General features: G+C 34.7%; 1 protein-coding gene across 1 annotated transcript in view; it reads left to right on the forward strand.

Moving 5' to 3' along the window:
• Positions 1 to 13,358, forward strand: part of LOC140434764 (solute carrier family 53 member 1-like) — a 106,711-nt gene extending 93,353 nt beyond the window's left edge. The window contains exons 8-10 of the mRNA XM_072523261.1: positions 4,548 to 4,714; positions 10,128 to 10,261; positions 13,043 to 13,358. Coding sequence (XP_072379362.1) covers positions 4,548 to 4,714; positions 10,128 to 10,261; positions 13,043 to 13,286 — 545 coding nt within the window. The 3' untranslated portion in view covers positions 13,287 to 13,358. The remainder of the gene's footprint in view (positions 1 to 4,547; positions 4,715 to 10,127; positions 10,262 to 13,042) is intronic.
• Positions 13,359 to 23,546: the final 10,188 nt, after the last annotated feature.

Consider the following 23,546-nt stretch of genomic DNA (forward strand, 5'->3'; position numbering starts at 1 on the left):
GTGCTGTAAACGTTATATTGGTTTTTCTTAATTTAAAAGTTTCCTTGTGTTTATTTGTTTATATAAATATAAAAATATAGTATGAAGTTCATTTAAATTAAAATGAAGTAAGCTAAACTATTATCATGTGAATACGTGCATTTGTTTATTTCAGTAAGTTCTCGAAATATGAAATTAAGATGGCACTAACTACTAAAGACTTAATAGCTTTGTTAGAACAAGACTCAGATTGTGAAAATGCTGACTCACTTAATGTGGTTTATTTGCCGCCAAGATTAGATTAGAAAGTTTCTGATGTAGAAGACAATGATGATAATATTATTTGTGAAGAATCAATAAAATTGGATATTGCAGGTACATATGAAATACAAGTGATTGGGAATTCTGACGATTCTGATTATGATATTCCTCTGAACCACAGGTAAAACGTCCAAAGAAAAAAACAGGCAAAAATAGTAAATCCAAATTTGTCTCAAGTTGTAACAACAGATACTCCTTCGTGCTCAGTAGTAATTCAACTTCAGTCTGATTGATATTTAGACAATATAAAAGCCAACCATTGAGTCGAGTCATATATTGAAGTTTTTTCACTCGTTTTTAATAAAAAAAGTAATTGAGAGCGTTCTATATTTTACAAATATTTATGCATCGCAGAATAACCGTCACGATTTTGAAATGAATAACATAGATTTAAAAAAAATATATTAGCATATGTATATTATCTCGTTCACATTCTGCTTCAAGTTGATATGCATTGGTCAAAGGATGAGGATAAAGAAGTGCACATTATAAGAGAAAGCATGAGCCGACATAGATTTATATTTATAATTTATAATAGTGAAGAAACCGCTACATCAGTATCAAACTTAGTACATGGACGTCAATCTAAATTTGCTTTACCAGATAAAATCAGATTCGACAATATTGGCCACATTACAAAAAGAGATGATAGTGCAAGAATGTAGGATATTATGCAAAAGTAATACTATTTATTTATGTATGTTTCGAAAATTTTCACTTTAAAATTTAATTTTTCATTCAAGATACAATATGTTTCTTAATTAAAAATTACACTGCTTTTCTTGAAAATAAGAAAAAAAATATTTTTGGTTGTAAATTAGTCTTAATTTATGCGTTTTTATTCCAATCTAATAAATTAATTGTCAAATTTCTGTTTGTATATTGAGCCGCTGTTAATTGGTTAATACTATATAAAGAATAAATTTGACTCAAATTTACTTTACTTACCTCAAAACTATTTAAAGTTAATAATAAAATCCATTTAATAAATATATTCCCAAGAAATAGAGCACACTACGCCTATGCACATATTTAATGTATAACGAATAAACTAAAATATCAAATTTCTCTCATTCCCATTCTTTCTAAGAACGTAAATATATATAGACCAGCAAAATATTGATAAGTTTACCGATGTTTTAAACTATTCAATGAACTTGTCTAACTATACATTCGTGAATCGCACCAATTTATATTGCTACGGGGGCAAATGTTATGAGACTATCTTACTTTTTTACTTATTTACATGGGCGATAAAAATGACCCCGGTAAGAATTTACTGCTGACATTTTACATGGTTGCCGCTACCGTTTAGTTCAATTTGTAGATTAGTCACCTTTAATTGAAAATTGTCCGACTATAACCGCTTCGCGAGTACATTGGGGTGTACTATTATCTTTTCACCATATTTGACACTGTAACTTGTTACAACTTCTTTTACCGAAGGCACTTTCAGATTCTTTTCTATCGAGGGGGATGTAACATAACATTAATTTAGAGTTTCGACCAATCAACCAATACATATGTCTAAATTTAATGCCCAGTTGTTTTTTTTTTTGTAAAGATGTGCTTCTGCCAGGTTAGTCGTTTATCAAGATGGATACTTAAGTATTTTGTGTCTTTCGCGTTATTTAAATATTTGTCATTAAATGTGAACAAAGGGCATTCACCTCGTTTCATGTGTAATGTAAAGGTTTCCTTGTAAAGGTTTCATGTGTTGATTTGGTCTCATTTACTCTTATTCGCCATTTTTTTAGGCGTTTCTATTTTATTTAGGTATTTTTGTAAATTTTATGATGGTTTTGTGGGATTAGAGTCTATGGCCAGTATTGCGGTGTCATCTGCAAAAGAAGCAACTTCGGTGTTACTGCTGGATGGGAGGTCTGCAGTAAACAGAAATAAAATAGGTCCTAGTACGCTTCTTTGTGGAACACCTGATTTGATAGAGTGGAGCTGAGTGAGCTGAGAAATTGTTTCTTTATCTTATAAAGCAGGTCTTTATGCCAAATCTTACCGAAGGCTTGACTGCCGTCTAGGAAGACTGCTGAGAGGTAAGATTTACTTCCCAGTGCGTAGATTTTTTTTTACTATTCTGTGCACCTGCTCGATTGTCCCATTTTTTAGCCTGAAGCCGAATTGGTAGTCCGGAATAGGTTTAGTTTCTTCTAAGATTGGAATCAATATTATCAATAGAAGTTTTTCGAATACCTTTGATAGAATCGACAGCAAACTTATAGATCTCTAGGATGTTAGGTCTTCTGTTTTTTTTTACAGGTTTTGGTGTCAGGATAACCTGTGAAATTTTCCATTGACACGGAAAGTAGCCTGTGCTAATGATGACGTTGAAAATGCGTTGCAGATATTTGTAACATTTTGTTGTACATTCTTGCAATAACTTGCCTGTTATCAGATCAAACCCTGGGGCTTTTTTGGTTTTGTATTTTTTATTATTGTATTTCTTATTTCTGTCAGCGTAAAGTTTTAAATCGGTAAGTCCAATTGAAGCGGAGCTTCTAAAAAGTTATGAATCTCGCTAAAATTGTCATTGGGATCTGGTTCGTTTGGTTCAAAAACTTTTACTGGGTGTTCAGCACTGGGCTTTTTCTTTGTTATCTCTGGTTCATTTACTCTGCATGTCTCCCATTGGAAGACAATATTGTTGTGGTTGTATTAGCTTTTTTGTTTTTTTGTTTCCAGTGAGTAGTCTCAATCTTCATAGGCTGCAAGAAAACTTAGGTAATGCTCGATATCTTTGTTTTTGATATTATTTAGGAACTTTGTTAGATCTTTGATGGCTCTGTTTAGTTTTGCTTTATTGCTTCCGCATCTCGATATCTGCAATTTTTTTTGTAGCTGCCTTTTCTCTAGTATTTTTTGTTTAACTGTAGGGTCAAGATTTTTTTCTGGTTTAGTGTAGTCAATAGTCGGGGTTGCTCCCCACCCCGCTTTCTGTATAGCTATTATGAATTTTTTTGTTGCATCTTTTATTTTTTGTGGCGTTTTTAATGGAATTTGCAGATTGATTTGTGCATCCAAGTGTTCCTTAAATCCTTCCCAGTTTGTTTTGTGTTTATATAGGGTAGTTTGCTTTGGTTTTTCAATAATTTTATTGAATAGTGACGTTATGATTGGCGAGAGGTCCGAGGAAAAATCTAGAGAAGACTTAACCTGAAAATAATTTTTCCTGATTCCTTTTATGATCCAAAAGTATAGTAGATCGGGTGATTTTCTTGGATGGCTAGGCTAATAGGTTGGTTTGCCAGTACTTAAGTATGTTGACTTGTTATCTGATATGGCTGCAAGATTTAATCTAATTAGAGCAGCTTTTTTTTATTTTTCTCTTTTTATCATGTGTTTCTCTTACAAAACCTATCTATTAAATTCTCTATTTTTGATATAAGATTAATGTCCACTTACTCCAACATTTAATGATCGTGATGTTTTACGTAAACAAATAAATGATAACGGAAACAATTTACTGACATAAAAAAATTCACCACAGGTTCTTGTTCAGGAAAAGGTAAAACTGAAAACTTAATTAGTTATCATCGAGTTGTAAGTTACAGAAGTCAACGTTTGTTGATTTCATTTAATAGCTGACGTAAACTCGACCAATCACATACGTGGTTTAAATAACATCTGATTTAAAGGTTTAGTTTAACTAAGAAATAGATCCACTAGGAAACTAAGTTCCTGTAGCTGGCTGTATACCATGTATCACAAAAAAAATTATTTCAAATCCTTTATAAAAGGTATATAATAAAACCCGTTAAATGTTATTAATTTATAGATATGTTACATTATATATTATTACAAATTAGGATGTTCAAGTTACCTTTGGAATTGGCCATGTTACCAATTCCAACGGTAACTTAAACATCCTAATTTGTAATAATATATAATGTAACATAACTAGATAAATTAACAACATTTAATGGGTTTTTACCCATATACTTTAGTGGCGCATAGCATTCATACTTCGTTACACTGATGATGGAATTTACATTCCGAAAACGTTCTGTAATGTATTTGTGATATAGCCCGTTTGGGTATTTTATTATATACCTTTTATAAAGGATTTGAAATAAAAAAATTTTTTAAGAAGTAGATGTTATTGATAAATAAGGAAAAAGATTTCAAATTAATTCTAGTTAATATTTTTTTAATGTAATGTAAATTCAGATCATCTACAAAATAATTTTACATAATTTCTTTTCGATTTATTCTAAACCAGCAATTTTTTTTAGACAAATTTGAGTCCGGTGAGAATCCGTTTTTCTATTTATGGATTGGCTCGTCCTTGATAAGTTCGTGTTACGCATACACGTGGGATATAAAGCTCGACTGGGGACTCTTCGACGCTAAAGCTGGAGATAACAAATTCCTCCGAGAAGAAATTGTATATTCCTCGACGGTAACTAAGTTTTCTTTATTTCCTATTAGCATACATATTTCGCATACGTGACAAAATCAACATCTCAATTTGCCAGAGGCACTGAAAGTGAGTGGAATAAGACGAAACGTGGTATGTTCAGAGATTTTTTTAAGGTGCTATTTTCTTGGAATGAGAATAGGTCCACTGTTTGCATTATAATACAGTGTTTATTTTTAGTATTATATCAGAATAATATTGAGTAACAGAGAAATTACACAAAACTAAAGTACCTACGGTCGTTCATTAAGAATTAAAATGTTAATTGGTTTTTATTTGCCATTCCATATGATATTAAATTTATTTATTTCGTAGTCGATCGGTTTATAAGTTTAAAATAAATATCCGGAAAATATTATCCTAGCAGAAATTAAGGCATTTTTGTTAGAAAAACAGCGAACAGAAATTTTGATAAGGGAAATAAATAAAATTTATATTACAATACTAAAGCAATAATAGAGAAAATTTAAGAGTGTGTTTTTGTATGTTGTTTCAAAACTTACGATAGTGTTTTAATATAACTGTTTAAGTGATTAGAGAAGAGGTCAATGATAGAAAAAGATTCATAATAATGTTAAGGTAAGGTTTTTAATTTACTGAATAACTTGCCTTTATTAAAGTTTATGAAGGTTCTATTTAGTATTATTCTTATATCAGGCGAGATTTTACTTGTGTCTAGCACTTGGTCAATAGACCCTTGCACCAAACCACCAAGAAGTAATCCCCACAGAGAAGTGCTGTATTCTAGGTACAAGCTGTTAACTTCTTGTGAGGAGTTTAAGGAACCTACACAGGTCAGATCTCCAAACGATGTAGGTTTCAAAATTAGTGTCTGGTTAGAATTTCCCAGCGCTCCACCTTAGGTCCGTTATTATGTTTAAGAAATAATAACTTTTTTATAGGTTTTTTCTTTAAGATGGTCTGTGTGATGTTAAATGATAATTCTTCAGCACATATCAGCTGAAAGTTACAGTACTTCCACTTCCATCATATCATGGAGGAGCACATGTTATTTCATTGATATCTTTTATGGGTCTTAGTTCATTCAGTCTCGGAAACTATTTTGTCCGAGTTATTCCTGGAGATTACTGCTGTGTTGATTATTAGTAAAGCAATTTTCTAACTTCTTCCACCACAATATTTTGAGAAGCAGGTTGCAGAATTGTTCTTTTTTTTCGTAATTTTTTCATCGGGGGCACTTCTGAGAGACACAGTTTGCTTAGCAGTCTATACCCTATTCCCTCATATTACTAAGCTTCCATTTTTAAGCTATTGGTAAGTACTGTCGAGATACCTCAATTTTCTCAATATTTTGTATAATAGTTTTTGTAGGGACTGCAAACAATTCCTTTATCTGATGAAGAAAAATCCCTTCTGGGAAGTTGCTTTATTAGTTATTGGGTTCTTTTTGGAGTCTAACGTTTGTAATTACTAGTAATTTGTTCTAGTTTGGATCCAAACATATGGAACACATACCGCTCATATAATACTCCCGGTAGAGGCATAGGGTATTGGTGAAAGAAATGTAGCCGCTGCCATCAATAGATTATTCGTGGTAATCATTTTTAGAGAAGCAACGGCCATAGGTTTGTGAGCACGATGGAATGTCTGGAGGAATTCGTTCTTGTGAATTTTGTAAAATATCGGCTATCATCATCATCATTCAATCTTCGCTTATCCACTGCTGGACATAGATCTCCCTCATAATTTTCCATCTATTTTGATCTTGTGCCTCTTGCATCCAATTTCTATGACAACGTTTTAGATCGTCAGTCCAACGTGTTGATGGACGACCTCTGCTTCGGTAGGCATCATCTCTTGGTCTCCATTCCAGTATCCGCTTTGTCCATCTATTATCTGTCATTCGAGCCACGTGACCTGCCCAGTTCCATTTCAGTGTTGCTACTCTCTCTACTGCATCAGCCACTCCTGTTCTTTGTCGTAGCTGGCGATTTGGGATCTTGTCTCGTAGTGAAACGCCCAACATAGCATGCTTCATCGCCCTTTGACACACACGGATCTTTTGAACTGTTCTCCTTGTCATGGTCAACGTTTCCGCACCGTAAGTAAACACTGGCAAAACACACTGATTAAACGTTTTTCTTTTAGGGCATATTGGTATATCAGACGATTTGAAAATATGGTTCAGCTTGCCGAAGGCTGCCCAAGTCAGTCTTATACGACGGAGAAGCTCAACGGTTTGGTTATCTTTTCCTACGCGAATCTCATGACCTAGGTATTTATAGGTCTATGGATCTTGTTCCTACGCATATATCTTCGCTGACTATAAGATTTGTCATCATCTGGGTTTTAGATATATTTATTTTCAATTCCCCTTCTAGCGAGGAAAGGTAGAGCTGATTTAAAAGTTCTTTGGCCTCATCTATCCTATCAGCTATTAGTACAATATCATCTGCAAACCTTAGATGGCTAAGCTTTTCTCCATTTATGTTTATGCCCTTGTCGGTCAGTTTTGCCCTTTTACATATATATTCCAAAAGCGTAGTGAACAGTTTCGGCGATACGGTTTCCCCATGGCGTACTCCACGTTGTATCGGGAATTTCTGGGTTTGACGATCACCCACTCTAACACTGGCTGTTGCGTTTTGGTATATGTGTTTAATTATATTTATATACCGATAGTCAATTCGGCATTCTGTCAAGGCTTCCAACATTTTTTGTTGATTTACGGTGTCGAATGCCTTTTCATAGTCGACAAATAGGTATTAAAGCTAGTGGTTTATTATATTTAGTGCATTTTTCTATAAGATTTTTTATTACCAGTAGGTGATCGTTTGTTCCATAGCCTTTTCTAAAACCCGCCTGTTCTATGGGCTGATAAAATTCAAATTTATTTTCTAGTCGTTTCGTAATTATTTTTGTAAATAGTTTATAAATATGTGAAAGTAGACTTATGGGCCTCTAATTCCTGAGGTCGGTAGCATCCCCTTATTTATGAAGTATGATAATTTCTGCGTTATACCACTGGGTTGGTGTTATTGCTTCCTGCAAACATCTAGTGTATAGTTTGGCAAGGACCTGCCATAAGCTTCTTCCAGCCACTTTCAAGGCATCTGCCACTATTTCATCGCCTCCAGGGGACTTATTGTTTTTCATTTCTTGCACTAACCTTCGAACTTTATTGGGTGTTACGTCCGGTAAAATTTCAGATCCCTGATTGATTATCTTTGGTAATGATCCACTCCGGTTACATTGCTGTTCTTTGTATAGTTGTCTATAAAAACTCTCTATCGTGTTCATAATTTGAACTCTATCCTCAATGATTTGCCCCTGTTCATTTCTTAATTTGTGGACGTTTTTTCTTCCAATGGACATGCTCTGTCTGAGTTCTTTCAAGCTTTTGTTTTCTTCTATTACTTTAGCTATTTCCATCGTATTGTATCGTGTCAGATCTTTTCTAACTTCCTTTTTAATTTTCTTATTCAAAATTCTTAGTTCATTTTGGTTATGATCCTGATTTTCCCTAAGTTTTCTTCTTTCCTCTAGAAGATGTTTTGTGTTGTGGCTTAATTTTTTGTTATTGTTTTCAGGACGAGGACAGTATTTCTTATCAGCTTCTTTCAATATTTGGGTAATATTATTGTTCATTTCATTGATGCTGATATTCTCGTAAGTCGTGTGTATCCAATCTAGTCTTAATATTTTCTTTGTAAAGTGTTATATCTTCTGGGAACAGCCACCTTCCACTTTTCTTTTTGAGGATCATTTTTGTTCTTTCAACTTTAGTGTTAAAAGTGGTTTTTGCTCTAATTAGTCTATGGTCGCTCCCTGTTGAAAATTTATTCAATACTGTTACATCCTGAACAATATCTTTCCGATTTGATATTATGAAATCAATCTCATTTTTTGTTCTTTGGTTCGGACTCTTCCATGTCCACTTACGTTGGGTTTTCTTTCCGTAGAATGAGTTCATCACAAAGAGATTTTCCTGATGTAAGAAGTCAAGAAGCCTGTTACCTCTCTCATTTCTCTCACTAAATCCAAAGTTTCCGTAGCAGATTCTGCATCATCTTGTTTGAATCCCAATTTGGCGTTAAAATCTCCAATTATCAATGTGTAATGTGTTTTTGAAGTTTGTATAGCTGCTCTGATATCTTCATAAAATTGATCAACTTCCTCATCTGGGTGGCTCGTAGTTGGTGCGTAAGCCTGTATAATTTTAAGTTTATATCTTGGGTTTAATTTAAAAATAAAATAAATGACTCTGGTACATATACTTTTTATTGTGATTATGTTTGGTACCGGCCATATATATGTGGAGTTGGGTAAAACAATCAATATCACGTATAAAGGAACTTTATAATGTAGATAGTAGTAGACGTACAGAAGCAAAAGAAGAAGAAAGTAATGATTTGCTAATAAGATTATTGAAAGATACGAATCAGGGTAATAAAATAGGGTAGTAATAAATGCTTTATTTATAACCAGACAAATTAACAAAAACATTTGTCTGTAACAAAATTACTTGTATCTAATCTGAGGAGCATTTGACAGCGTTAGATTCTAAAATGTGTTGATTACTAAAAAAAGCCATTGCAACAGAATATTAAAGATCATTAAAGACATTAACACTAACAACATAACAAAAATTAAAGTCAGGAATGAACTAGTATGTGAAGTAGATATCAAATTGGAAATACGGCGGGAAGAGAGCTTAATCCCAAACCTTTTTAACTTAGTAATAGACAATCAATCATATAGAAAATTTTAAAAGCGGAAAGCGAGATTTTTTGTTTTGTAGCAGGCGACGCCGTCCTGATTTAGGATGACAAAGATGATCTGCACGAATAGTAGAGATATTCGGAGGTGGCCGAGACAAACAATATAAACACATCTATGTAATACATCTGAGTCTAAATCTTGGGTGACATCTTCTTGGGATCAATTGCTAGAAAAACATTAAGATATAGAATATCAAACACCTAAAAAAGAGATCTCTGTAAAATACAGGATATTGTTTGATGGAATAGAAGGAGAAGATGACAATGAAACCAGAATGTTACATGAGGGCGAGACAATGGGACAATATTAGTCAATGTTACAAATATGACTAAATGCTTAAGATGAGACAAGAATAGGTCAAGATATAAGAAGAAGACCAAGGAGTTGAGTGGGCTTTAGTAGTATGCGTTTATTAAAAGTTATTGCTTTGTACAAATGTAACCTATTAAATAGTCAACATTTGAATAGTAATTTTCGTTGCTTTATCATGATTTTGCAAGAAGTCAGTGAATTCCTCACACTTTCTTTATAATTCTAGGTATCTTTAATAAATTACTTCTTTATGTACTGCAACTATTCATCTTAAACTAATAAACTGTATATACCTACTATATAAGGAATACACGAGAATAAAAATTATTAATTATTTTAGTGGTTTTACTACTTTGCAATTATAGAAGATTTTATTTTACGTTTTGGATGGGCATTTTTAATATCCATGACAGAAATGGGATTTGCAGTGGAACATTCCATGGTGACTATCCTGGCTCCACTTGAAGTTTTTAGGTAAGACTTTAATTTGTTTTGCTTTACTTTATCATTACAGCATTTAACTTTTTTTTAATTAAAGTACGGCGGTTGTGCAGATTGACTAGTAATTTTATAGTTTAAGATCAAAAAAATTGAGGAAGATATAGAAGAAGCCGTGAAGATGTGGCGATTGTATCGTAAACAACAATACACTTAAGATGTAACAACTATCAAATCGACGTCCACGAAAATGATTAGAAAAGAGAACTCGATATAACGTTGAAGATATTGAAGTTGCTCTAAAATTACTTCATTTTGTTACTCAAATTTCATGTGAGATCTTAAAAAATATGTTTAATTGTCTTAGTAGTCGTACACTACTTAGGAGCATAACACTAAAATTACCATTCGCCTAGATGACCCCGATAAGTTTATATAAGACGACCTTTACTACAGTATAATCCACAGTTAGAATGCAGTGCAGGTAAGATAGGCAATGTATTTCTTACAAGAGAACGGCCGACCACGTTGCCGGTTTGCCCCGAGCCCCATCAGGACCGGATTTGGAAGGATTTCGTAGGCTACTAAATGACATGGGTTTTGAATATGGTAAAAGAGGTCAAGATTGGATAATGATGGAAATAAAAGATATCATATCCTGGAAACACAAGTACCTCAGACAAATAAAAACATTGAGGAAGAAGGATAACGTAAACCTTATTTATACCGATGAGTCTTGGATTAACGTCGGTGCTTCAGTCAAAAAGGAATGGAGGGACACAACGATCAAGAATCCACGAGATGCCTTCATAAAAGGGCTCTCTACTGGACTGAAAGCTTCAATCCAACGAGGTCCTTGGTTTATTCTTCTTCATGCTGGAAGCGAAACTGGTTTAGTGGCATGGACCGAATTAACTTTCTTGGCTAAGAAGGGAACCGCTGACTACCACGACGAAATGAACGGGGATCTATATGAAGAATGGTTTGAGAAGACGTTAATTCCAAACTTGGCAAAATGCAAAGAAAATAGTCGTATTGGAAACGCGTCATACCACTCCTGCAAATTTGATTTCCCAAAAAAATTGTGGAACAAAAGGCAAATCAAGGATTGGCTAATCAAAAAGAACATTTTCTTCAAGGAACATTAACTAAAAAGTGAATTACTGGATACTGCGGCCGCATTTAAAGGCGAGTACTACAAGTACAAAATTGAAACAATTGCGGAAAAATATGGCGTTAAGATTTTGAGACTGTCGCCTTACCATTGCGAACTAAACCCGATTTAGATGGTGTAGTTAGTGTTTGTGGCTTCACACAACGTCGATAGTAAAGAAATAACGGTAGAAAGGTTAATAAAAGCAGCTTACCAACGCGTACCTAAAGAGCAGTGGCATAATTATGTGTCCACGTCAAGAAAGTAGAAGAAAATTGTTTGCGGTGGACAATTTACAGGAAGATATTTAACCGGTTAAAATTAATATAGAAAATAATTCTGAGGATAAGGACAATTTAAATATGGATTTCGATTAGTATTAGTACGTACAAAGTACATTTCAGGGGCGTTAATCATAGCGGACAACTACATAGAAAAAGAGGTCTCAGCAAGGATAGCTGCGGGAAATAGAGCATTATACTCCCTTTCAACATTATTAAGGTCGAAGCTGATAAAGAGGAAAATCTAAATTAGCACTGTACAAGTCGATTATTCGCCCAATTATTACATATAGCAGTGAAACATGGACTCTCAATCAGCGGGAAATCAATAAGCTTCTAGTATTTGAAAGAAAGGTTCTCAGAATAATATTTGGCCCTCAAAGAGATGAATTCACAGGGGATTGGAGAAGACGCCGCAATGCTGAATTGGTGACTCTGTATGAAACTAAAAACATAGTTAGACATATCAAGGCAAACCGAATAAGATGTTCAGGTCATGTGGTACGATCAGAGGATGACAGAGTCTTAAAGACAGTGTTTTTTGAAAGATCAGATGGTAGAAGATCAGTAGGCCGACCGAGAAAAAGAGGGAAGGATGATGTTGAAGCCGATTTATCTAGAATTGGGGTACAACAATGGGAACTAGAAACGCAAGATCGTAGGGGATGGAGGGCGATAGTGGATGCAGCAAAGACTCACCCTAAGTTGTAAAGCCAGTGAAGAAGAAGATATATATATATATATATATATATATATATATATATATATATATATATATATATATATATATATATTTATCATGTCGTATAGGGTTAATGAGTAAAGATTTTTTAAACAAAGGGCGTACGGTCCTGATTTCCCAGTCTATCGCCAAACTACCACACACCTATCACTGTGCCGACACAAGAGGCATCGCTGCGCGCCGTAAGACCAACACTGGATTCTAGCTGTGAATACAGTAACATATTTTCGAAGTTTACGAAAACTAATCAAAAAATCAAGAAAACAAATGAGTCCCATTATATTTTTGCATTCCATATCTTACAATATTATTACAATATTTTAAATGTCCCGATGTTCATCAGAATTGCTTAAAATAGAAATAACATAGCTTATCTTGTACTAGGTATTTCACAAGATTTTTATTTTTAAGTGCAATTTTCAATTAAGCAAGTTCCAATTTCGGTTATTTGTGGAAGCGTTTGAAATAATTCTTCCGTAAAATTGTTCTATTAGATACGTTTCCCATTTACTTTTTGATGTTTATTTAGTTCATACAGAAATACAGTGTTTCTGAGAAATTTAATGCAATGATTGTTAATTATGTGTTTTACGTGCGTGTAATACCTGATATAAATAAATAATAGGTCTTTAATTTTTCAGACGGTTTATGTGGAACTACTTCAGATTGGAGAATGAGCATCTCAATAACTGTGGTAAATTTAGGGCAGTCAGAGACATTTCAGTTGCTCCTCTGGATACTTCGGATCAATCACTTATATTAAGAATGATGGACGAACCTGATGGAGTAACTAACAGAAGAAAAAAGAAAAACGCTAGTAAGAGATTTACTGAAGCAGCACGAATAATGGTGGAAGGTGAATCTACAGATGAATTAGATGCTTAAATTTAACAAAATAATGTTGTTTAAAAGTTTAAAATTATTTTTATTTGTGTTTATTTTTGTAATAAACGCTTAAATATTGTACTTTTTTATTTTCACAAGGCTTCAGAAATTCCAATATACTCTTAGAGATATCATGCTGGCACTTTCATGACAAAACTAACTCTTTGGCCATCTAATATAAATAATATTTAATGACTGATCAGCAGACCTAACAAATATAATGTAAACTATTTACAAATAAGATTTACCATGAAGCAACAAAATATTTTGGCTAGCCATGAAATTGCTTAATTTCTCCAGACTCATTGCCTTTTCCTTTCTAAATTTGTTGGTAACTCTTAAGCCGAATAGCTCATTAGGCCATACGTTGTACAGAAAACTGACGAATAAAAATTGTTAAATACATAATTTCTCATCATTATCAATTAAAGTCTAAAATCGATTTTTGTGCCACAAATACTTTAGAAGCATATTTATTTCTTCTTGGTTTCTTAAAGTCGTCCAATAATGTAAAAATAAATAAAATGTGGCTTATAATTAGAGAAATGAGCACTTCAGAATATGTTATCTTGCTATTAAAAAAGCTGTAAGTATAAATATATGTAAATAATAAAACCAATGTTGGACGACTTCAAATTAAAAAACAAGGTGTAGCAGCTCCCCATCTTTAATGATTGGTAAGATCAAATAGCAATAGAAAAAATTATCAATCTTCGGTATGGTGATCACACCAGTCTGGAGTGGGGCGGTAGAGATATCGGCCTACAGGAGGCCCATGACACAAGTGGACAGAACAAGTTTGTTGAGAATGGCATGCGCCTACAGGTTTGTGGCAACCTTGTAGACCATCACTGGATGTGTTCTGTTGCATTATTTGGCGGTGGACAGCAAAGAGCTGTATGAGAGAAGAGACCCAAACCTTACTATGACCGAGAGAAGAAAGAAAAGGGAAAGGTCAATTGAAATATGGCAAGAAGAATAAAACAACACGGAGGATGTGGCACAATGGACTAATCCCGAATATAAGAGATTCGTCACAGGCGACTGGGTTATTTTCTAATGCAGGTACTCACAGGACACGGGTATTTTAGGGCCTACCTCTCTAGGTTTGAAAAGGCTAACACAGATGAATGCCTACACTGCGGACGCTCAGACAATGTGACACATATGATGTTAGAGTGCAACAGATGGATAGTAGAAGTAGAAAGGAACAAAATGATAAGAAACACAGGTATGAATTTTGTTACAATAAAATAAATTATTGAGGGAATGATTAAAAATAAAGCAGGTTGGACTAGTGTACATAACTATATTAGTGCAATTATCAAGAAAAAAGAAGAGGAAGAAAGACAGCTGGACCAACGGCAAAGGTTGTCGAGAAAAGCTGACGAAAGTTGATAATAAAAAGCTTTTTTGCACAATACTCAGCGAAGACCACGTTGCTCTAGTCAAGGAGCTTTATAGGGGTGGGTAAAATGTAAGATGTAGATGGTAAAAAATTGTAGATTAAAAACAAATAGATAATCAATAGAAATTAATTAGATCACAAAATGTAAAAGCTTGACAACGAAAGACACTAAATACAGCTAAACTGTAACACAAAATGGGCGCCAATAAATTTTAACCTAAAACTAATAAAGGAACTCAAGAATGAATCAACTAAACAAACATTTATCTCAAAAACATCAGGAAAATACTAAAAACATACGTCAGAAAACAAATCAGCAAATTATCGACAAAAAACTATAAAAAATGACATATCTAACCCTAAGCTTCAAGAAAAGGTTATATATTCAATAAATTACTTCAGAAGAATTACTATAATATCTTTTACAAGAAAATTCAAATAATTTATATCGGCTCTACTCAAAAATAAAAAAAATACGTGACAAAAAAATAATGTTTATTAAAGTTTCAAAAACAAACATGACTTTCAAAAACAAGCATTGTTTATTAATGCTCAAAATTTTTATTAATTAAAACACATTAATAAAATATTATAATGAAACATACTATCATTAAAAATCTTAAAACTTTAAAACAGATTGTAATAATTTATATACTTTAAATAATAGTAAATGCAGAAATACTTTAATCAAAACTTTATTGTCCCTCAAAAAAATTAAAAATCAACATACTTAACATACTAAAAAAACTAAAAATAAACTGTACAAATAATTATAAAAGTTGCGGTCCCTAACAAAAAAAAGCATTATCGTTATAAAATATTTACTCACTATATTTGTTAAACTATGATAATAGGGTCGTAGACCTGGAGATGAACATGGTCCTTAAGATGAAGAAATACGTAACTTTTTACCTCATCAGCAAAAATATTGCTAAGAGTGGTTGCCCTCGACATGACAAATTAAGATTGTACGTGAATAGTGCGGCAGTATGTGAATTGCCAGAGGAAGGGACTCTATAAATAACGAAAAAATATCTCTTACTATCGCAATTAATTATTAACGAATAGTACACATATACACATTGGCAAATATAGCACCTATTAAGGACAGAATCCTATCTCTCAGCAGGAGGTATGTCCTTCGAACCATCACAGGCTCGAACATTCGAGCAAAATAAGTATTAAAGACACCTTGCAATCGCCGAGGGCAAATACTCACCAGGTTTTCACAAAATAAAGTTCCGTTCCATCCAGCTATACATCTACATAACACTGGATACGAACTTCCTAATAAGTATTTTGAAATCTTAGAAACAACCCACATTAAATATCAGAGCTAACTACTGCACACCAAAAATGCTGATTAAGAGCCGTTCCTACTGTATGGCTGGTAACCCCTGAAGTACCTTCTTCGACATGTTTGGCATAGCTCACCTAAATTCCTCTTGTGCGCTTCTTAACAGATCGTCCACACAAACACGCCACCTTCTGAATTCCAGCTCCTTAGTAGTCCACTACTTCTCCACATAAAACATCAATCATCACGTTTTGTCACACCACCACTACTCCGCAAAAAAAGGAATACCCCTTTCTTTTAAGAGGCGTAAAGCCTAAACAAGGTTCCAACGAATAGTAAACAACTTACCACATAATTGTGAGTTACTCAATAACTACAAAAATACACGCCTGGATGCATGTTGACGTTCAAATTTTAACTGGCAAGATGGGATTTTGACTTTTTATAAATTAGGCCTAAGCCAATAAATTTTTGAGTGCTTTAGTTCGAGATATTCGTTAACATGAGAAAATAGAAAACGCTTTAACTAAAAACCAATAACATTTTGCGAGGGATTATATATAATAAGTACTTAAATAGAGTGGTTTAAAATAAAACGTATTCGTTTATCGAATATTATAGCCCCAAACATAATTTATTACTAATAAGTTATTTTAAGAACAAGGGGCTTTTAAACACTCATACGTGCTCAAAGCGGTAAAAATTAATAATTTCAAGACATAGTTAAATCAAAATACAGACCAATAATAGAAAAATTTAGCATGCCACAAGGTAAGAGGGAAAGATGCTGAAAGTTGAAGGTAGAAAAGTGAGTCAGACTGTATAAGTTAAACTGTGTGAGTTAGACTGTGGGGAAGGAAGAAATGTCTGTCTGGGAGTGATGGCGTACTAGGAGCAATTAGGGTCTTCTACGTGCTACCTGAAACAAGATTTCTCTAAAAAAACCGTTTTTGAGCCAAAAAAGGATACATAGAGAACAGGGAAGCCTCCTTGCTGATAGTCTGTAGATAATTGAAGTGTAGTGCTTCGGAAGTGATGCCGATCTTACAGCGGCCATACCGCTTCCGGATCGCTGGATAACAGAGAAGGGGCTGGTTTAGCAGGTAGGCGTTCGGCGTAGACTCGGCGGCGAGAAGGCGTTTTAAAATACCTCATGAACTGCCGCCGGGAGTACGAAGAACTAATCCTGAACTAAGTTCTGTCAGGCGGCGTCCTAGACTGAGAAGATTTCAGACCCTCTTTTATAAAGACGAAAAAAAGTTTTGTTTCTCTACTAGAAATGTCTTAGAAAAGTGACCCCGTATGTATCCTAATCGTATCTTCTATTAATTATCCGTTAATTATTTATAAGGGATAGGATTGTGTATTTCTCTGATTAAAGAATCTATTGCAACTGACTGAATGACTTAGGTCTATGCCATAAAAAAATAATTGTGAAATATGGCGGAAAACGATGGACAAATTAATTACGAAATAGATGTGAAGATAAAATACGTGATCTCCTCATAATACCTAGACCAAATTAGGCAAAACATACCACAGTATGGAATAACAAGTATTACAAAAACAGATTTTTGCATTTCTACATCCGTTGCAGGTTTTGTTATAAAGTGGTGTATGATTGTCTTCTCTTATCGGAAACACCACATCGAGCGTCATAGACTGAAGATGGTTCTTTATAATTGAGCCTCATAAGATAACTAACTCTCACTTCCAGGGTCACCGCCCGGGATCTGGCACCACGTGTCAGATCCCGGACAACTACATTAACCTGCAGGCTATTGTAATCAAGGTTAGCCAGATATAGTAAACAAGTCAGCAAGTAATTGCGACTATAATTAATCGCTACTCATCGACCAATGACTTCGGACGAATGAGTGATAAGTGGTAGGGCACCCTTTTGTTCTACAGTAGATAATTCGGCTCCTAAGGTGGATGAACTAAAAGTTAACGGCGTAAGTATGTAGAAGACCAGAAGACACCACTATATTAAAGATCCTGATGGATAGCCCTTGTATGTTGTATTAGCACCAGTAGAAAACGTACTTATAAATAACAATCACGGGTGTCAAAATCCCAGATCCACTAGAGAAGGCATATGTCGAAGAAAGCATGTCTCAGGTGCACCAAAAACTACATTCTGTAAAATAGTAGAAATTCCAAGATATGTACCTGGAATAAAAAAAATGTAGCTTTTCAAATTTACAATAAAGAAATAAAAAAGCTGTCTATAGATATCATGGGAGTAAGCTAAAAATGTTCTGAAAAGATTCGGGTCAGTGGATTGTTAAACACTAAGATATATTTTTCAGGAAACACTAACTAATAATTATTTTCATAACAGAACATATCATACATACTAGTTTAACTTTAATCTAAGCTTATAAAAAGTACTATTATAATAGGAGACTATAATACAAAAATTAGTAAGGAACACTGTAGAGAATGTGTAGGACAGTTCGGTCTTGGGGAGCAAAAAGAACGGGGCACCTTTTTTAAACTTTCTCCTAGAAGATTACGTACGTGAAAATCGTAATAAGATAACCGCGAATACATTTTTAGGAATAGACAGACCATAAAACAAGTTTGTTTTCTTTGGTTCATAAGATACCATGGCAACTTTTTCCGAAAAGGCAAATTCATACGAGCAAACAGCTCGGTTTCTAGAACTGTTTAGTTTCATTGGAGTGTCGGGCTTGTCTTTGCAAACAGTTTTAACCCTCCGTTCATCGGGTGACCATTCTGAAACACTTTCGCTCGGGTGTGGTCTGTGAGGACCAAAATGAAATACCGCCTCCCGAGCAACATTTTAATTACAGAAACAATTCCAATTTTTTTTAAAGTTGTATTAGGTAAATTTTAAAAATTTTTACAATTTCAACGCATATCTTTTCAAATTTGTGAACAGCGACTAAATAATGAAAAAAACAAAAAAAAAACATTTAAAACTTTAATTAGAAACAAACAAAGTACTACAAAAACATATTTAAACTAAAAAATTAAATTGTGGACACAAACTACAGTGGTCAAACTTTGGTGGTCAAATTTTCTAAGCAATCTTTGCAGCGTGCCATTATGTGGTCCACACATAACCAGGATTTGCACATTTTGCAAAAAAGCGAGTTTTGCGTCTTTTGCAATTTTTACAATTTCCTCTCTTACCTGACTGGGGCTCTGGTACAACGTCGACCTCAATGCCTGATAGTCTTAAGGCCGAAGCACGCACAGATTTTGTCAAATGCGTGTCAACTGCTCTCCGCCGTATACTCTCCTGTACCAATTCCATACAGGTTTTTTTGGAATAATCTTCGCGTTTTGGAAAATTCTCCATCTGGATTGTTGCCTTTGTAAATTACAAATGCATTAATTGCTGCGAGATTAAGGAGATTATAAACTACTACCATTGGCCAACGTTTCGTATTTCTGGAAACATTATATGATGTGATCATGCTGTCTACAACATCTACTCCACTCTTTGTTGAATTATAAACAGTAATTATTCCTGGTTTTTTCTGATCACCAGTATCTTCATCAATCCGATCATCTCTGTGCACAGTGGAAACAGCAATCACATTTTTTCCTTTCTTCGGTATATATGATACGTCAATCATATCAAGAGAAACAAGCTTGCAAGAAAAATACAACTAAGAAGCAGTGCAAATATTGTTACACATTTGATCGGGTGGGGTCTGTCAGGACAAACGGCCATGCAGCAGCTATTTAGAAATTTCAAAAACAGTTTTGTATAAAAAAACGAATGGTATTTAGTTTCTAGGAAATTACTGAAAAGGTAGAAATTTAAAAAAATAAAATGAGAGAATTATCCAAAATTTTTAATTTGTCGTAGACTCACAGACCACACCCGATAAACGGAGGGTTAACAGCTACCAGCTCCTGAAGTACAGAAATAGTTAACTAGAATTTCGCCGTAGGTTCTCAAACACGAGTCATCGTACGAAGAGATGTAGCCATTATATGGGGTACGTCGAAATTAGCTTTTTCGTTACGCTGCTCCCCCTTAGATTTGAGCGTCATGATCAGCATCATTATATGTTGGCCCAGGATGGAGAAATCTACTCTTAAGCTCTGCACAAAATCTTCAAGAAGAAATGACAACCTACTCTCTTTGAAGGGTACGACCTCTTCGTGTTAATGCAAATCACAGTAATTTGTATGCCGGTTTCTCAAAAGATCTTTCAATACATACCTTCCAGTGCATGGCCTATTTTTGGTATAGCTAAATATTTGATACCATAATTGCTCACGATTTTCTTCAAATTAGTTAGAGCACGCCATACATCCTCGTAGTTTGCCTTGTCTCCATTAGACTTCCTGGTAACCATATACAGCAAATATCGAGAACCATATTCTAATCGCAGTACTCTTCCAACCTTAGGCTTCTTATTTTTCAACTTGTCCAAGCGACCAAACTTCTTATTGAATACAGGTGAGATTCCTTTAGTTATTTCTAGGTCTTGGACAACACAGTGAGCTAGAGAGATGTTTTTCAGAACACAAAAATGATCCTGTTGAACTTTTGTGGTCACGACAAATCTACCACTTTTTCTTTCTGCCTATTTTGACATAAATTGATTAAAACTTGGTCGTCGATTATCATTGAGCCAGCATAACGTGCAAGACGATATATGTGAACAACTTTAGGTTTACCTTTTGGCAACTTATTAATTCGTTTTATAACGTCATTTATCATTTTTTTAATTTCATACGGACCTTCCCATTGTCTTTGCAGTTTAGGAAACAAGCCTCGACGACGTTATTGACTATAAAGCCAAGTAAGATCACCTACTTCAAACTTTCATTCTTGCGTCGAGAATTATATTGATCTTTCATTTTGCCACTGGCTAACTGGATGTGTTGTCGGGCAAGTCCATAAATATTGTTCATTCTTAACTTCATGCGATCGACATATTCTTCGCTTGCAACATGTTCTTCGGAAGGTCTGCAGCCAAAATTTAGGTAGCAATGTAAATAAACGGAAAACAAGCTCAACACATCTGGCAGGTTAGAGTCTGGCCTGTAGTTTCACTCATAGTCGAGTGAAAGGGCATTAGGAATAAATTAATTGGTCCCAATCTATTTGATGTTTAGATATAACTTTGGACAGGGGCTTACCCATCGTTCGGTTAATCTTCCATACCATTTCATTTGATGGGGGATGCAGGAATGTCGTTCTTATCTTATTGGTACCAATCAATATACAAATGTTGGAATTGGAAGACAGTTGACTCCAAGTTTCGCTTCCCCTGGTCGGAGTGGATCTCCAAGGTAACACCTAATTGGCTGAAGAATTCTTATCGGATTATTTTTTGGGTAAATTGGATTTTTGTTATGACTTCACCCCTTTTACTGATAAACATGATTTTTGTTTTATTTTACTGATAAATATTATGTAAGTACGAATGATTCATTCAATGATAATGACACAGAAATTGAAAAAAAAAATGTCTGAATCTGAAAATGATGATGAAAACGAGTGGCATGATATGGATGAGAGTGACAATGAAGCTTAAAGTTAAAATTAAGATTTGCCTATATTATATTTAAACGTTAACAAAATAAAAAAATTTCTAGACGCTAACAAGTTATTTGTAACCGATGATCTTTTACATAATAACGTTGATTATAAAACAAATAGATGGAGATTAATAAAAATACTGTAGTATTTATATTAATCTAATTAATTGTCTTTATTTATTATCAAAGGTTCTACATTTATAACACTTACAAGTTTATTAAAATCTTTACATATTTATTACAGTTTAGATAATATGCGTCATTATTAATCGTAACATTGCCCACCTCTTAAAAGATCGTTCCTCCTGGAACCTTGTCGGGACTGGAACTGAAACGGTATGCTGGTATCGGCAACTTCATCCTCTTTTACAACTTCCAGTTGTATAAAAATTGCAAGGAACGGTTTTCTCTCCGCACCAGTAACTATGCGGATTGCAAGAGACTAACACCTGGACTTCGGTGTCTTTAAAGATCTTCTTCACCATACTTCGGATAACCCTAAAATCTAATTGGCGGCACTTTAACTTTGGCATGGCCAACTTTTGCACGTCGGACTCTAGTACGTGCTCTCTCAATTGAAGTAAGGCTTTTCATACATCTCGGTAGGTAGGTTGGTCACGGGCAGTGTCTTTTGTTACCAGGTAGAAAAGGTAACGTGATGAATCTTGGAGTTTCAAGACTTTCCCGGGAGCTGGCACTTGGCATTGAAGTTCTGCAACTCGACCGAACTTCCTTCGAAAGACAGATGCCAACCCTGGTGCGTCTTTGATACTGGCCGGGATGGTAAGGGCCAGTGAGTAGTCATCGGGAAGCGCGAGTAGATCTTGCCTTTCTTCAGTGGTAACACCATGTCTTGCTTTACCGTTGCCTCCATAGGCCCCCATGAATTCCTCAAACGTGTGGTCAGACACATCTTGGACTTGAAATCCACAAGGAATCTACGTTCCTGTATTTGGCTGTATACCATATATTAAAAAATTTATTAAAATCCTTTGTAAAAGGTATATATTTAAAACCCAAACGGGCTGTGTTAGACAGAACGTTTTCGGAATACATCATTCCATCATCGGTGTCCTAGAAAATATGTAACCACTTAATTAAACTTCATGTTATTTTTAATTAAGTGGTTACATATTTTCTAGGACACCGATGATGGAATGATGTATTTCGAAAACGTTCTGTCTAACACAGCCCGTTTGGGTTTTTAAATATATACCTTTTACAAAGGATTTTAATAAATTTTTTAATAAAAAAAATCTTGGACTTGTTTTATGGAAGATATTGGTCCCAGTCTCGCTGATGATCGGACACCATCTTTGTGTAATACTTGCCAACTGTCCTATTCATCCGTTCTACCATACCATCCGATTGCGGATGATACCCTGTAGTTCTTGTTTTCTTCATAGCTAGTCTATCACATATTCCTTGAAATAGATCGCTTTCGAAGTTCCTTCCTTGGTCACCATGGATCTCCAAAGGCACTCACGACTGACAAAGTACTGCGGCTATTCTGCTCTTTGGGATCACCAACTGTCTTCTCTTCTCTGAACCGTCATCATTTTCCAGTACTCGTTTGAGCAAGCTATTTTCCATGATAAATGAGTCCCACTGGGCCCAATACGTCTTAACTACTGAGCATAGGTTTGATATTTTTTGCCAAGGTGGTCGACGGTTTTCCTCTTTCCATTTTCGAATTTTCTGTATAACTGGATCTCTCTCTTGTTCTTCCCTTATCTTAGTAGGTGTCCAATCGTCGTTGACCATCGTTGTTCTTAGCACTGCTGCTTCCTTGGATTCCGTTTTGTTGCAGTGGGAACACTCTGCTGAACATGGCTTTCTGGAAAGAGAATCAGCGTTTCTGTGGCTACCTCCGGCCCGGTGCTCAATCTTGAAATCGTATTCTTGGAGTCGTTCAATCCATCTGGCTATCTGACCCTCTGGATTCTTAAACTGCATCAACCACTTAAGGGCGGCATGGTCGCTTCGGATTAAAAACTTCCTTCCATAGAGGTATTGATAG

This window comes from Diabrotica undecimpunctata, chromosome 2 (genome assembly GCF_040954645.1).
Source record: "Diabrotica undecimpunctata isolate CICGRU chromosome 2, icDiaUnde3, whole genome shotgun sequence".
Classification (NCBI taxonomy): Eukaryota; Metazoa; Arthropoda; class Insecta; order Coleoptera; family Chrysomelidae; genus Diabrotica; species Diabrotica undecimpunctata.